We start from the raw sequence: 12,701 nt of genomic DNA, 5'->3' as shown, positions 1-12,701 counted from the left end.
GTGAGCAAGTTGCTTAGCTGTAACTATGCTAGCTACCCACGTACAAAACTTTAATGTTGGCCAAAGACCCAGATGCAGATGACCGGCAGTTTTACTTTCTTTTCCCAAGTAACCTAGTATACTGCTAATAGTAAAAAGTATACATTTTTCCCAATCATTCCTGCAAGTGACAAGAGATGTAGCTGCTCCTAGTACATGATAATGAAATATGGGCCTAAAATCACACCTAGTAGAGCACAAATAAATGACTTGATCTTCTCTGCAGCCTTGATGGAGGCTCCTTACCTCCTCAAACCATCCTCTGGCACCACAGTCTGTTTTGTTTAGTATTATAAAGCTCCAAATTTGGCATAAGCATGAACATAGGCAAAAAGAGGTACTGATTCTTTGTCTTGTTGACACTTCCAGCTTCTGCAAATTACTCTGAGGTTTTATGTACATTACAACTATCTGTACTTTGCTTTTATGATCTCTCCCCTATGCAAGTATAGCCTTAAGTCACAGGGTAAAAGCAGTTGTTTAAGTGTTTTTTAATACTCTATTGAGCTCTCCAAAGAAAGCAAGATTATACTATAAGTAAATTTCATTACATGGGGCTTCAGCAGTGAGATTACAAACATTTGAGGAAGGCTACTAACCTTTACAGTTGATATCAAAGCTTATTTCTCCTTTGTCCATGGTATCCAACAGCTGTTTAACTTCTTCAGCATTTCCATTTCTAGCATCATGGAGAAGCTGCTGTTCTGCTTCAGTACTCATCTCTAATGAAGATAAGAAAGAATAGATTTTGTAATCTCTTATGCTGCTACAAGTTATGGTTTAATATTAATGTCCCTTTACGCCTTTATTTAATACTAACACTGGTATGAGAAAGACAATTATTTCCTCACATTTATTATGCAAGCTGTTTTCAACAGTCCAGCACTCAGTCATGCCACTAAGAGGCATTAAAAATCCTCAGAAAAAGCAGTTAAATAACAAAATACAACTGTTTTCTTGCTTCTTGATTTTCTAGGTTCAAAGCGCGGCTTAGGAGTTGGAACTGCATGCCACAAACAAGGCAAGCTTTGCTGCAAGCATATCCAGTAAGCATTTACTCTTTCCTTGTAAGGTTTTCACCTTTACCCCTTAAGGTTTCCAGAGGCAACAAAGAAGAGGATGAGAAGTATGCTTATTAGCCCAAGTATTTCTCCAGAATTAACTGAGACTTATTTTGGTTGCTAAGCCTGGGGAACAGAATCCGTGTTCACATGGAGGTCCCAGATACCCATTACTGACCAGTACTATCAGCTCTTGAACTCAGATACCAGACCTCCTCCAACCTTGACTTGAAGGGGAATCAGATGAACAACTTTGTAGATTTGACCTTATCTTTAAGAAACACAATAGTACAATATAAAGATCTTAACACATGACTGTAAAACATCACTAGCTAATTCTCATCTTACCATTGCTCTTTAACTACAAAGAAAGGAATATTTACACCTCTCAAAGCAGGGAAAAAACAAAACCTGTTAGCATGGCTATTTTTACAGCTCTCTACTAGTCAGGGAGCCTTAGACCTTTAGGCAAGCGATACCGCTACTTACTAGATCTCTTGCAGAACACAGTTATTAAGTGATGTCTTAACCAATCTTTTTCCACACTGACAAAATCACAGTCTCAAGTCAGTTTACCTTTTTTTTTTTAAAAAATGTTATTACAACAACTAGACCCAGATGCAGCACAGCTCAGCAGAGGCAAAAAACAATTTTAGTGTCCTATTTAAATGTGCTGCTTTTAAGAGGTGTCAAGAAGCAATTTTAAAAGCAGCCCCAAAAGACTGTACTACAATACACAATTTATTGCTGCTAAAAACAGCAGCAAGAGTTTGCCTAGATTTAGTGTGTCCAGTTTAGCATCTTCACCTGACACACTAAGTTTACCAGATCCTGCAGAATTTAAAGTCAGTTAATGATTGCTAAAAACATTACTGGCCTCACATAGTTAGCTTTCCTATACTATCAGCAGCTTTGTTTGGTCCCACAAACTGTTTACACTTTGCTGCATTGGACAGGCAGCTTGATTGCGCCATACGCACTCATAGCCAAAATAGATGCAGGGAGCTCTTCAACTACTGTAAAATGAGAAGCCACTCAACAAGAAGAGAGACAGTGAGAACACTGGGTAAGCAACAATAGGCCTGTAACAGCGACAGATCTTGTAATATTCAAGACTGAAGCAGAAGCCTAAAACAGGACAGACCGCCAAAGCGCTAGCAATACACAGAAAAGTTTTCCCCTACCTTTTGCTCAAAGGGAGAGAGCGAATCCATTTTCAATGAACTTGACAGAGAGACTAAGCAAGCCCTTTCTAGCATGTTTCAGAAAAACAGACTGCATCAGTCACCTGCAATCTACCACAGACACAGGACGCAAACTCATTCTCCAGCAGTAGTTAGACAATACTCTTGTTTGTACCTGCTTTTGAGTTCTGCTAGGGAAAAAAAAACAAGCCAACAAAAACACCCCAGTGCTAGTCCTTCAAGTAATCCTTCAAGCCCTGAAGCTACCTTCTCCTTCAAACAGGAGTCTATCCAGTTGTCTGAGGCAACACAGAACAGTTTGCTGTTACTGGGGCAGGTATAACTTTCCTCAGTGAATCAGTTCTGCCAGCGTCTAGAGAAAGACCAAAATCAAATATGTTAATGTACTATCAGTCTGTAATACTTTCTCTAAGCTGAGTGATACTGTTTCAGGGGGACACAGAATGCAGGACTGGAAATCATATCGACAAAAGCTAAGAGGGATAGTTAGAGCTCATTTTGCTGGCTTACCCATCAGGGATGGGGAGGAAAGGAAAAAAAAAAGGAAAGCTCATCCTTCATTTTCACCCCCTCCCACACAATATTTCTTTAGCAATCTCAAACATCTCAGATGACAGATACATACTCCTATCATTACCCTGTATCGTTTGTCAACATCCCACATACACAGCAGATATGAATAAAAATGTACTTTCAACACATTGAGAACTTGTAGTTTGCATTTGATACTGATGAGAAGAAAAGACTGCTTGGGAAGGGAATCAAGAAGCTGATCCAAACGCACAACTCTTGTATGCAGCAAGGCCTGTTAGGTGCATGAGCAGAATCTTAAACAGCTTAAGATACATGGAAAACTGATTCACTGTGTAAAATAACTTGCATGATTTTTCTCCCCCCCAATAGTCATTAAGTTAAAATTACTGATTTGTTTGTACTCTTAAAGCAAACATTAGCAGTAGAGTGACATGCACAGTAATACAGCTAAGAAAGGTCTGTCTGCTTCACTGGTTTAGTCCCCAAAGACTGCTGTTTAGGCCAAGCCTCCAATTTCAAATACACTTTGTAAGCCTGAAGCATGCAATGATGCAGAAGAATGACTGTCTGGCTATTAGTCATAGTTAGAAGGATCATTCACATGAAAATGTTCCTACAGTTGGAGCTGGAAAGTGAATCTGTGTGCAGTTACTGATCAGACAAGTGATACAGAACCTGAAGTTTTAGCTAACAAGGTAAATGAAGTGCCTAAACGAAGCCAACAACAAAGGGGCTCTTAACAGAACATAGCATAATGTTGAAAATACTGTTTTAAGCAACAGAATTTGCTCTATAAGGGAGATGAGCAATCACAAAGAGAAGTTTGAGGGGCAACTTTAGAGTACAGAAATAAATCAATACACAGGCACTTAAATACTATGCACTTAACAAATGTAGTGCATACACCTGCATTGCCTTGCAGACAGGAATTTGATCACATTACCCACCACCAAATAAGCTCCAAAATCCCTATCCACTGTTTTGAGGTACCAAGGCAGACCATCAGTACTGAGGGAGAACCTTAATAGTTTACTTTGGATTTATTAGCCAGGAGATACTACTAGCAGGTTGTGTCATACTATATGACTTGTGCTGCCTATATGCAACATTACTAGCCACTTAAGAGAGCAGACAGCTGTTCAGTCAGTGGTGTTGCCATCATTAACTTACTCTGCTGTCCTGGTTTCGGCTGAGATAATTTTCTTTCTAGTAGCTGGTACAGTGCTGTGTTTTGGATTTAGGATGAGAACAATGTTGATAACACACTGATGTTTTTAGTTGCTGACAAGCAGTCAAGGACTATTCAGCTTCTCATACTGCCCTGCCAATGAGAAGGTAGGGGTGCCCAAGAAGCTGGGAGGGGACACAGCCAGGGCAGCTGACCCAGACCGGCCAAAGGGATATTTCATACCATATAATGTCATGCTCCATATATAACTGGGAGCTAGCTGGAAGGCAGGGCAGCTTGGGGAACTAGCTGAGCATGAGCTTCGGGTGGTGAGAAACTGTGCTATTCATGACTTGTTTGTATATTCTTTTATCATTATTATTCTTCTCTTCCTTTTCTGTCCTATTAAACTGTCTTTATCTCAACCCACAAGGTTTACTCCCTTCCCCCCCCCCCCCATTCTCTCCCCCATCCCACTGGGGGGGGGCAGGGGGAGAATGAGCAAACAGCTGTGTGGTTGTTTTAGCTGCCTGCTGGGTTAAACCACAACACCATTAATCAGCTGATTTAAGTTAAACTGCCTTTCACAGCTCATCTTTATGCCTTGTGCTGTTGAAAGATTGTATGCTCGGCTCTACATTCACTGGCATACCATAAGAAAAAAACCAAACAACACCAAGAACATCACAACCAAGATGTGACTTCCGTTGAATTCATTAGGACTACGGGAGCAGTACTTGACTCCTAATTGAATCTTATCCTTTAAGTAGGTATAAGGAATAGCTTTGAGATGCTTGCTTTTTTTATCTTCTTCTGAGACCTACACCACACTACACCATCTGTCTTCACACAGGGGTTGTTTCCAACACAGAGTAGAGAGCCTAGGTTACCCCTGCATGCCCACTTCAGGGAGTTTTGCGGAATACTTAACCATGAAAGGCCACCTAACTACTGATATACAAACTACCGACTTTACTCAACTGGTAGTAGAGAGTCCAAGCAAAAAAAGATGCTTTTCTCATAAAGCAGTCTGCAAAGACCTAAAGCACCATCCCTGACCACAGGGCAGCACTATTGATAAGACCCACTTGCTTTTGCTTTGATTTCTTCTCCTGCTGAGGCCTCCTGCCACGTACACAACCCAGAACACCAACACCACCTGCTAAGCAGAATATGGCTGGTTTTCACTCTGCTGCAGCTTGATGAGCAGCAGAAGCAGTACTGGCACTGCCCAATTCAACTTTAAGGCTCTGAGTCTGCAGCTACTGGTTGCATAGGAAGCTTTCTATTTGTGACAAATAGTAAGGTTGGTAAAAAAAAAAAAACAGCACTGGCTAGTATTTCAAGATATCTCCCTCTAGCAATGAAAACTAGATTCCTGTAGGAGAGGATGATACTTTCTTAGGAAGTCTTCTTACATGTCCCAGCACGCACACATTATGAAGTGATGCTCATAAAGGAGGATGAACTGCACCACACCACACGAACAGACAAAACCTGTCTAGAAACCCGCACAACACACTGCACTGACAGGAATTGCTTCAAGAAGAAAGAGCTGCAGTACTAGAAGCACTGCTGATGTTATCTAAAAGCAGTTATTTTAATCTTCAGTTAAAGGTTTCTGAAAGTTAGACGTTGAACATGCTTCTAGGACAGTCTCATGTGAAAGCACCACCTATCTAAAAATCAAGTTACTGTCTGCTCGTAGCAATTAACACAAATGCAATCACACAGTATCTGTTCAATACCATTGCCAAGCCAATAGCTATTTAAACTAATCCTCTTTCTTAAGCATCTCCTGGCTGTTTTCTACACATAGTTTAGTTTTGTAATGTCAAAGACTTTCTTTCAGACCAGGAGCTCTGAATAAGCTTACCACAACTAGTACAAAATCTCACCAGATCAGCAGGCAAGTACAGTTCCAAGCAAAGAAGAAGTTCAGCAGAACCAATGGAGTTCTCTACGTGCATCTGAAATCAAGCAGTTCGTTTCACTACCGGTAATTAAACACTTTTTAAGGCAACAGGCTCATGCGTCACAGCAAATGCACCTCTTGCCTGTGGGAAAGGTGCGCTCAGACCACCACACCTGGAGGCACCGGCCACCCGCCCGCAGCTCCGCCGGGGCTACGGGGCAGTTGTAGGGAGGAGGAGGAGGAAAGGCCACCCGCGCTCACACCGCTTCCGAAGGGCAGCGCCCCCTCGGCACCGAGGCTGCCTCTGCTTCGGCTCCTCAGCCCCCAGCTCAGCCTTACTTTGGGCCGTACCCCGTGCGGGGGGCTTGCCGGGTCACGCTGCGACAAGCTCTGCGGGGGGCAGAAACAAAGGACACCCCCACCCCCAGACACGCTCCCGGCGGCCGCACAGGAGAGCCGGCCAGCGAACCGGGGTCCTCCGGGGAGCGCGGCCTGGCGGGGGCACGTAACCCCTCACGCAGCGCCAGCCCAGCAGGCCTCCCCGGCCCGGTTCGCCCGGCAGCCCCGTCGCGCCCCCCGCAGCCGGCTCTGGCCGAACTTGGCATCCCCGCCCCGCGGGCACGGGCGGGCAGCGCCGGCTGGGGAGCAGCCTGGGGAGAAGAGACACAGCAAGAGACATAATAACGGCAGCAACAAAGCAAACGGCGCAGCGGGAAGGTGCATCTCCTGCCATTCCCATACCCTCCCCCTGCGCGCCGCGGAAGAAAATACGCCCGGGGCGAGTGGGCCGACCCGCCGCCAGCCTCGCCTCTCCTCGCCTCACCGCTCCGCGCAGCTCCCGCTGCCGCTGCCGCCGCCCGCCCCGCACGCGACATTACCCCACCCCGTTGCGTTGAACGCACCGGTCCTGCACGTGACCGGCGGGGGCGCCTCAGAAGCGCGGGCCGCCCCCCACCTACCCCCCCGTCGCGCAGGATGGGCGGTGCGGGCTCCCGGCGGGACATGGCTCCGCCCCCCTTCACCATGGCCCCGCCCCCCGGCCCCAGCCCGCGGGGCTGTCGGTGGCCGCCTCAGCACCGCCCCCTCCCCGGCTGTGGGGCAGCTGCCGGGGGTCCAGGGCTCACCGCAGTTCTTCGGGGACTGCCCGAAAAGCCGGAAGGGGCAAAGCAGGGCACCCCGGAGGACCCTGCGCCCGCCTGCCTTCTGAGAGAAACGAGCCCTCACCGGGAGCAGCCGGCGGTTGACCGCCCTTCCCAGGGAGGGATAGTGACGCCCCCACGCCGCCGGGGCTGCCTGACAGATAATGCCCTGTGCTTGCTTGGGTTTCCGTGCCGCCGCAACCCGCGCTGCTGGCTGCTCGGCCTTGGCTCCCCGCCGCCCTGAGAACAGCCCGGGCCGCGCCTCTGCTGAGGGGAGCTGCGAAAGGGCGGCGGGAACCTGAGGGCGCTGACAGGCGTTGGCAGGAACGTAGAGGGCTTGGACGAAAAGGCCTCAAAAGAGAACAGTCAGAGTGTAAGAATGATGTCTATGCAGAGGGTTAAAAGGGCGTTCTTTGAAATTGCTTCAGTCTTATATGTGTGGTACAAGGAAGTCGAAATTGTGAATGTATGCACTACTTCTAAAAGCAGCCTAAGAGAGTGAGAGTTTTGGTACTACTGGGGACTGGAAACATGGTTTTGTTTCTACTACTACTGGAAACAACTCCCTTGTTTCAAGGCCCTTTGGTCCACCACTCCTTCCCATCTCTTTGTCCTGCCCTTATTTATTCTCTACTATGCCTTTCACCTGAAGCCAACAGCACCTTGTTTTTCTGCCTTTAGCACCTGAGAGGAGTTTTGCATTTTGAAAGCTCCTACTGTGCCTTTGAAATCCTGCAGGAATTTATCAAGGAAGCAGGACAGCTTTGCGGTGTTGAGGCATGACGGAGTCTGTGTCATGTGCGGGAGGAGTGCTGAACAGGCAGGGCAGGAGCCACAGGTGCCATGAGAAACTATCACAAAAGATTAGGATGAAACTTCTGTTCCAAAAGTGGGCAAGTTTAAACCTGAGCAATTATTGTGAAACTCTTGGGACATAAATAATGAGACATGCTTTGTTTTTCTCTATTCTATATAGCTACATATGTTTTAATGTTTTAAGAATGAAATACCAAAAGAAGAAAATAAACAGTTCCACACCTGCAGAGATAACACAAATTTATTGCATTTGGACCTCTCCTGCTTTTCATTACTTTAAATTAGTTTATCTTAGTTAAGAGACCTGATTCCAGGGGTGCTTCAGCAGTAAGTATATGACATCTGAGAGGCTTCAGTGAAGGATCACATTGACTTTCTTTCCTTAGGAGCAGGTCTTCACATTGCTGTCCTTACATTCAGAGCACTAGCTGTTTCATGCTTACATTCCTATCTTTTCTTATGCTCTTGGCCACTGTTGTCAGTCTGTCTGAGTTTCTTTCCCTTTATTTTTTCCTCTTGCTTCTGGCTTTGAGGCATCTTTCACAATGCCATAACTGCTCCCAGCAACCTCACAATAAAATCAAGCATCACTCCTTTTTCCTATTTAGTATTATATTTACATACACAAATACCATATAAAAATATTCATATTACTTCCACATATTTATTATAATTTTTGTAATAAAAGGAAAGTATTAGGATCCCCCTACTTTATAACCCGTTGCAATGCAGCACAGAGTTAATAGCACAGAGCTTTACCCTTCAGGCAGTCGGGTATACTGCAGCTCCCTGTTCTGCACCAGGGAGTAGGTGTGATGAATTGAGAAGGGCAGTGCAGGGTTGCTCTCTGAATCTCAGTAAGAAAGGCTTGACAGCACATGGCTTAATAAAATACCTGTTTTTAAAAAGACAGAATAGAGTAATACAGATAGCGAGTAAATCTTATGTCCCTTCAGATGCTGTGAACCCCCGTTCCTGCAGTATTGCACTGACCCTGGGTGCACTTCTCCCACGGCACGCTGCACAGATCCCATCCGTGAGGGAAGCTGTTCCCTTGGTCATTCGAGCTATTTTAATTTTCCTGCAAGAAACTAGCTATTCATAAAGGATGTTCAGATGAGAACTCGCTGCGCTTGCGGATAAAGGCAAGGCCACGCAGCTGGTGTGATCGCCTGCAGCAAGCGGGAGCTGCCCGCAAGCCCCTCTGCTACAAGGAGCTGGCGGAGTTTATCCTCCGGCCAACGGATTTGCGCACCACAGCACAGAGCCGGGGCTGCTCGGGTTAACTACCGTGGATCCCTGACTCCTGGATGTACAGCGGTCTCTCGGTCAGGAGCACTATGCTCCCCCTACTTCCAGACTCTTCAAGGGGTGTCTGTTTTTCCCTGCTGTTTTGCCTCTTTGCATATCCCAGAGTAATAACGCTGTGCGTTTTGGACTTTGAAGTGTGGAAATAAGAAAACCAGTGTTGCTGATATTAAGGGCTCTTTCTGTTTTGAGCATGTCTTTTATATTATTTTTTTCCATGTCTTTCCTTTTTCAGATAACCTGCTGAAATTAGTGATGCAGAAAGCATGAAACACTTCCCATGTTAGGGCTGAATGCAGTGGCAAACAGCTTTACACAAAATTCACTGAACTGTTTTGTCACTGAATTTCACAGCATAGTATATTTTACATCATCCCATATTCTGGGATGGAATAATGGGGCAACCTGACTGCAGAATTTGAATCTATAAGGCCATAGCACTTCCTCAGGAGAAACTTATTTAGGGAAGAAGCATGCGTGTAGTGCATAATCAACCAGTTGAATTCATTGTTGCAGGCAACAAAGCCCTATGCCTAGAAGTATTTCAGCTGGAAATTTTGAAATAATACCACTCTTCATTGCTATTACTTTAAAAAAAATAACCACACTATTGTGGTTGATGTCATCATTAGCAACTATACAAGCCAAGATGCTCATTTTGCAAGGTACCGTTAACAGCTGAGAGAAGACAAGTAGCACCTCCCTACACCCCTTTCTGCCTCTGCACGGTTGACCTAGGTTGCTAGTGGTTTATCCACGGCTGAACTAAGGAAAAATTTTTGAAAAACATTTCAGACTTGGAAATGGACAAGAATTACTGGGCATTTCTATTGCTACCTCCCATGAAACTTCACAATTTTATTTATGATACAGCAATTCTTTAGTGAACTGACATTTTTTCTTTTCTTCCTCTTCAGAGTAAAGCCTACTGGTCCAATTTGACATACACAACGTAGGAAGGGAGTGTACACATGGGAATGATTGATGAAGTAATAAATGATACATGACAGGTTGCACGTATGTTTTCACGTAGTAAAATGTTTAACGACTGAGTCTTTGTTAACTGACCAAGTCACTGGGCAGAAACTAAAAATTTGTTCCCTAATAGCTTGCATGCCATCCTGGTGCACTTTCTGAGAAAGTTACTCCTCAACTCTGGAAAGCAGTACAGCAAGAACAGGCCCTCATCATATTTCCATACTGATTTTACTTACTAGGCTGGCAAAAGACAGGCACAGGTGAATTAACTAATGTGCTGATGCTCTCAGACATAATTCCTGTGGATCTTCCCCCTGGATTACCAAGAGCAACTTCCAGTGAGTGATAAAAGCAACTTTTCATGTTCTTCTGAACTGCCTGCAATAGGAATTTTAACAGATGTGAGTGTGTTACTGATATTCATTTCATATTTTGCAGGAAATAACCATGTAACGTGGTTAATTTGTAGATGGTGTGAGCCGGATTAACTGCTGAGATTAGGCATGTTTTTTGCTGCTTAAAGCAGTGCTGAAGCAAGCTCAGGCAGTTTCTGGAGGTATCCTCCAGCAGAAAAAAAAAAATCATACAATAGAGAAGCGTTCATTTTAACATGCCCTTTTAATCTGAATGCAGGTATGGTAGGAGAAAATGTGAGAATTCACTGATCCTCTTTTGCCAGGAGGCTCCTAAGACCAGTTATTACTTCATAGAAAAGCTTTTGGATTTCTCTAGCTCTAAGAAGACAACTGCACACTGCTATAGCCAGCATACAACTGGGTTGTGGCTAAAAGAGAAAAAAAGTTAACCAAGGTGTAAGTCACCTGTACATATACTTCTCCGTAGTCTTACCAGACATGTAGTCTTAGATCAAGACTTGGGCTTGTTTAATGCACTTTTTTGTTCTTGTGATTGAATCAGTTTGGTTTGGTTTTAGTTCCAAAATGATAAATTGGAGAGCTTATAACTACAAACAAACTAAATTATAGCTAATTTATGTCCCTTTAGACTACAATCTAGCAAAACACATCATTGTGAAGCTGAAATCAGCTGAACTACTTTGTGCTTAAGTGTATATATGCTCCTTATTGGATGGCCCAGATGGAGATTACTACTGGATGTAGAGTGGAATTGGAACATTAGAGAGAATTTTGTGTTTTCTTGGTAAGTTACTATAGCAAAATGCTCTTACTGTGCTATTATTAAGATAAAGCTACAGTACTGGCAGAACCTGAGTAGAAGAAAATCCAGCTCAAAAGCAGAATACAGAACTGAGGGCATTAATTGGTAGTACATGACGTGATATTGTCCCTATTTGTTCTTAATTTTCATTTTTTATAAAAGAGAAGTTGCAAATACACCATGCTGCTTGAACTGTTGTATGCAAAATCAAGGAGGGTTATTGATATTTTACTCCAGTGTTTTAGTTTTTACATATTTCTACAGTCCTACATTTTTCACTTATTTGTGATGCAATCCTGATTTATCCCTCTATGTTTAGATAGTGTGGCCCCATCAAAGGTAAGAGTCAAAATCCCATCAGCTCTAGTGAAGTTAAGATATCATGATGTATGCTTTGCATGTGATTCTAAGTCACAAATCAGAATTCTTCAATCATATCAATTATGGCATTTTATTCCTAATCAGCATTTACTTTGTGCTGTCAAACTCTATACTGTCTTTCTCTGCCTTCCCAAAATCTTTTATGTAACTGCTGGGTGTATTATGCAAGTCTAAAGTTTATAATGTTTGGATCATGAAGTTAAAACCCAACTAGTGAAGATAAAAGACTTTGCAACAAATAAAGCTCACATGAGCTGAAGTTACGTACGCAGGGAGAATGACTAGTTTCCAGCTAGTGCCCTTTTCTTTACAGTAACATAAAAACGTGGCTATTTACCTCCCCCCCCTGGACAGATCTGGTAGCAGAATGTAAGCAATAAAGTTTTTCATTAAATAAAAAAGCATTTCTGAATTTTTTGTAACTTTTTCTTTCAAAATTGTTGATAAATTTTGCATGCAGTACATTTAAAAACATTCTTCTTACATTTAAATAACATTTAATAACATTCTTATTTATGCTTTCTGTGTAAATACTGCTTCCTTAACTATGTGAATATTATTTGTATCTGGTTTAAGCTTTTTGTGCTCTAGGATTAGATTCTGGTTCCAGAAAGGCATCAGTAATTACCCAGTGTATTATCTTGCCCTAACAAGACAGAACAAAGAATTTTAATTCCCTGTAGTAATTTCCTGACCTTCCGGGTCTTCTTTTGCTTAATTAATTTGATTTGAGCTTTAAGTGTTTTCATTTACTATCTATAGTTCACAAACACAGAACCAATGGACCGAAGGTTAGATTTAGTAACCATTTTAAATATCAAAGTTCATGCATTGCTGCGAGGGGTATCAGTTTGGGACAGGCTTCGCTATTAAGAACAGTGAGGTTCAGTTCAGTACTAAAAGAAGAACTCAAATATTTCAGCAAATTCTGCTATGCTGTTATCCCAAGTTTGAAAGCTGTGGCTATTTATTTCACAC

The 12,701-nt window shown here is 43.4% G+C and overlaps 1 protein-coding gene across 6 annotated transcripts in view; it reads right to left on the bottom strand.

The window, feature by feature from the left end:
* OSBPL1A (oxysterol binding protein like 1A) overlaps positions 1–6,845 on the bottom strand; it is a 77,631-nt gene extending 70,786 nt beyond the window's left edge. For 2 of the 6 annotated variants that reach the window (XM_075744229.1, XM_075744231.1), the window contains exons 1-2: positions 6,746–6,789; positions 639–761 (exon numbers count right to left, since the gene is read on the bottom strand). In XM_075744229.1, coding sequence (XP_075600344.1) covers positions 639–759 — 121 coding nt within the window. In that variant the 5' untranslated portion in view covers positions 760–761; positions 6,746–6,789. The other 4 variants (XM_075744232.1, XM_075744230.1, XM_075744226.1 and 1 more) reach the window with 4 other exon arrangements.
* Between the last annotated feature and the right edge of the window lie 5,856 nt (positions 6,846–12,701).

The sequence above is a fragment of the Balearica regulorum genome, chromosome 2 (assembly GCF_011004875.1).
Source record: "Balearica regulorum gibbericeps isolate bBalReg1 chromosome 2, bBalReg1.pri, whole genome shotgun sequence".
Classification (NCBI taxonomy): Eukaryota; Metazoa; Chordata; class Aves; order Gruiformes; family Gruidae; genus Balearica; species Balearica regulorum.
This window is presented reverse-complemented; position numbering and strand designations above follow the sequence as displayed.